The sequence below is a fragment of the Camellia sinensis genome, chromosome 13, assembly GCF_055761805.1.
Source record: "Camellia sinensis isolate YWXY chromosome 13, ASM5576180v1, whole genome shotgun sequence".
Taxonomy (NCBI): Eukaryota; Viridiplantae; Streptophyta; class Magnoliopsida; order Ericales; family Theaceae; genus Camellia; species Camellia sinensis.
Genome location: NC_138973.1, coordinates 112405840 through 112410274, shown reverse-complemented (window position 1 = coordinate 112410274; position 4435 = coordinate 112405840). Strand labels below are relative to the sequence as shown.

At 31.6% G+C, this 4435-nt stretch overlaps 1 protein-coding gene across 1 annotated transcript; it reads left to right on the top strand.

The window, feature by feature from the left end:
* Positions 1 to 1315: 1315 nt before the first annotated feature.
* LOC145805634 (uncharacterized) lies at positions 1316 to 2104 on the top strand. Its single transcript, XM_082900801.1, has 2 exons — positions 1316 to 1474; positions 1835 to 2104. Exons 1-2 carry the CDS (start codon positions 1316 to 1318, stop codon positions 2102 to 2104), a joined length of 429 nt encoding a protein of 142 aa, XP_082756927.1.
* The last annotated feature ends 2331 nt before the right edge of the window (positions 2105 to 4435 follow it).

The following is a 4435-nucleotide window of genomic DNA, read 5'->3' as shown; positions in this document are numbered from 1 at the left end:
TGTTTCAGCTAACTCCTCTCAGTTTTGCTTGACCAAATCATCTAACTTGGCATACCAAGTGACAGCCACTCCTGACATGGTTCTTCCAAACAAGGAAAGCTTTTGAGATCGAGGTGGTTCCAAAACTAGATAAACCACTGGAGGTGGATGAGATGTAGACGCCCCGAATGGGTATTGCAATCCGGCAAGAGCCTCACTATTGGTAGCAACCTTGTTGGTAACAGCATTAATGCTTCATTAAAAGGACAAAAATATGTTTTCTATATCTACCGAAGGTTGGTCCGTTACTATTGGAGGTTGATCTATCACCACTGGAGGTGGATCCATCACAAATTCTAGAAATTCTGGTTGGAAATGTACTAACAGTGAGATTTTAACCTTTTCTCCTTGTAACTGGCGCTAGAGAAACTAACACTGGTTGTCCCTGAACCAAATCTATAGTTTTACTAAGTCTATTAGCGTGAGTCCACAAAACTTAGAGGATATTAGATCGTTTTGAAGCTATAGTGCTACGACTACTTAGCAAGAACAAAAACGGGACCCCTAATTAGAATTTCAGCAGCATTCTGGCGCAACTGATTAATGTTAAATCATGTTGAAAAACTGAACTCAACCCCACAAAATGAAATTCCTGAACCATTCATCTGAATTTGAGAACCCATGTATAGATCTCATACATAGCACATAGTAGGAAAGAGAACAAGCACCCTTGTCCTAACTTTGAAATGATCTAGGATTTCACTATTCAAACAAGCAACATCATACACCCCAGAATGGGGTAGCATCCTGTCCTAATTTTGGAAGTTACTAGAGCTTACTATATGTACTAGGTCAGTCTTTGGTCAAAAAGGGTATCTCAGCAAGACACTGATATAACTACCCAGTCTGTTACCTATAAGTGAACAGCAGATCAAGCGGGTACGTTGGTGATCCAGGTCCGAGGCTTATGCTCCCAGTTCATAAATTTCTTCCTAAATTGATTTTTGTTGTCAATATTGTCGGTGCTTCATGCAAGCGCAATGATGAATTGAAAGTTGCGCAAGCTGTTGAAATTGAACATATGATTGACATTGATGAGCTCGAGACTGGAAAGGAACTTAACCAGATTGGCACTTTACAATGAACTGGAGATACTCGTTGGAGTTTTCACTTCAAGTCAGTTTCAAGCTTAATAAAAATATTCAGTCCAACATGTGAAGTTCTTCTCAACATCATTAACGAAGGAACGACTTCTTCCCAACGAGGAGATGCAAACTCAGCCTATGAAACATTGCCTCCATTTGAATTTGTCTTTATTTTGCATCTCATGAAAGAAATGTTGGAGATCACTGATTTACTTTGTCAAGCTTTGCAATACCGATCTCGAGACATCTTAAATGCTATGAATCTAGTTTCATCTACCAAGGCACTTCTGCAAAAGTTTAGAGATGAAAAATGGGATGCTTTACTAGCCAATGTGAAATCATTTTGTGAGGTACGCAACATAGATGTCCTGAATATGAATGCTCCTTATATTGGGAGAAGAGGTTGAGCTCGTGATCATCAAGATGATTTTACAGTTGAGCATTATTATTGAGTAGATATTTTTTATGCTGCAACAACTTCTCAACTACAAGAATTAAATGGGCGGTTCAATAAACATGCAGTAGAGTTGTTTAATTTTAGCTCAGCTCTAGATCCTCGAGATGTGTCTGAAACTTTTAGAATCGACGATATTTGTCGATTAGTAGAAAAGTTTTATCTGCAAGACTTCACATATCAAGAAAAAATACAATTGAGAATGCAACTTTACCATTATGAGCATAATGTAGTCTACTATTTTGAATTGTGTTAGTGGTTGATAAGGATAAACAAATCTACGATCTATCAACTTGTTTATAGAGCAATTATACTTGTTCTTCCTCTTCCAGTTTCTACTGCAACTGCGGAGCAATCATTTTCAACCATGAAAATTGTCAAAACCAGATTTCGCAACAAAATGGAAAATAAATTTCTTACAGACTCTTTGCTTGTGTACATTGAAAAGGAAATTGCTGAAAATTTTATCACAGAATCAATCATTGAAGACTTTCGAGATATGAAAGAATGTCGAGTTCCACTTTGATAGATGATTGAGTTGATTTGTATAAATAATTTTTTAATACATGACTTTGTTTTTATTCATATATTAAGTTTATTAAATATATGGTTGTTTTATTTTTTACGTATTAATTTAATATTAAATTTTAGTTTATCTTTTGAATTCAAAAAAATAGTAATTTATATCAATTCATATAAAAAAAATTTATTCATGTCTTGATCACTCGCAAATGAATTCTTGGTTCCATCCTGTACATACACATACATGATATATGTGTTTGTGTGTGTTGTCTGAAGATCATGATTCATCATTGATGTTCTTGATTTGGCCCATTCTCTTGTAAAGCCATTCTCATGTATATAAAGCTTATCAAAGGTTCCACCCAAAAAAAAAATAATAATAATAATAATTAAATAAATAAAATTAGTAAAAGGTTTGAAGCTAAGTTCATGCCCATGCATCAAACACCATGTGGACCCAAATGGTTAGGTTGTGGACTTTTTTTCGTTAACGCGTTACCTACTCAAAAGAAAATTATTCAAAATTTTATTTAAAATTAAAATATGTGGATAAAGATTTGTTTTACATATTGCTCACAACATATTAGCGTTTAATCTAATCCTACCCTTCACTTTCGTGATAAAATTCTAATTAACATTTTCATGATACTTAAAATTATTTTATTGCTAAATGTTAGTTTATGATCCGTATTGTTACGTTGACTGTAATTACAATTTCATCCCTTAAAGTAAGTTGTGAGGTTGTTATAAGAAACATTTATTTTTAACGTGTGTGTCCATTTTTAAGTAAATGTTTTGGACACAATAATAATATGAGAGTTATGGTGTAAATATCATAGATTGAAAAAAAATTAAAAAGCAACAAATTATATTAAAAAAGTCAAATATTTTCGTTTCTCTTTATTTTTTGTATTTTTACATTTTTTTTTTATAAAAAATCAAAAAATATTCTAAATGTATTAATTTTTTTCATATCATATTTTAGTTAAAAAAAATTACTTAACTAACATATTTCCAAACAAAGCATCCACTATAAAAAAGAACAAAAAAAAAAAAATTGATTTTCATTTAATAGCATTACAATGGAAAACCAATATTGATAATTATTATGTTATTTTACACCAGAGAAAAGACATTTTTTTTTTAATGATAAAAGTGTTGGATGTCAAGATGATAAGTTTGATGTTCAACCAAGTGACAAGTTCAGTTGACCAACCTGTATACTTCTATCCCACAAGTCAAGATATCAATCATTGTTAACAGATTTTTTTTTCTTAAGTTGATTATTGAACTATTGGGCTAGTAGTTTCCTCCCAATTATGTATAAGTGTTGATGTTCAACCAACTGACTATAATTGTTGGTTGATGAGTTTATGTATATAAATAATGCTTGGGACCTCTTTTTGGGGTCACCCCCTCGCTCCTCTTTGTCACGTGGCGGTTGGTGATTGGAGGAGCAGGAAAAAAAAGAAAAAGAAAAAGAAAATGTAACCAATGAGAGAGAGAGGGGGTCAAAGGGGGTGGAGGGAAAAGGAGGGATGAATCATTGTTGTATATATATATATATATGATTGTACAATTATAAATCTTATTTTGTAAATACTATATGTTTGTTTAGGTGGATATGACTTTAAGATTAAATTATTAATTCAACAAAATAAATAACCCGATATTTGGTTACAAAAATTGAGGTACGGACTAACCGTCTATCAAAACATAATATCTCACATATGAGAGATTATTGAATCCCAATAACAGTTTAAGATACAAATCAGCGGATTAAAAGGGTCCGGACTAAATGACCAAATCATGAAAATAACCCCTTGTTTCCCCTTTATTAGTATGTAATTGATGCCTCTATTTGTATTTTATTTATTTATTTAATTATTTATTTATTTTTATTTTTTTTTTACTGATGCCTCTATTTGTTTGGAGGAGAATCTGCTACGAAAATCTTTTTCAGCAAAGGAAGTTTTGTTTGGTATTATTAGTATGTAATTGATGCCTCTATTTGTATTTTATTTATTTATTTAATTATTTATTTATTTATTTACTGATGCCTCCATTTGTTTGGAGGAGAATCTGCTACGAAAATCTTTTTCAGCAAAGGAAGTTTTGTTTGGTATTAGCTTTTTTTTAGTTGGTTTTTTTGTGTTGAGACTTTTTTAAGTCTTGTTTAGTCTGGTTTTTTTGAATTTTTGACTTTTGTGAAAGAAAAAGTATAATAATTATGGTTTAAATGTGATATTTTGTCTTATTAGCTTATGTAGCCAATTTTATCTTTTTGCATTTTTTTAACCAAAAATCAAATGCCAAACAAAGCTTTAAATTATTT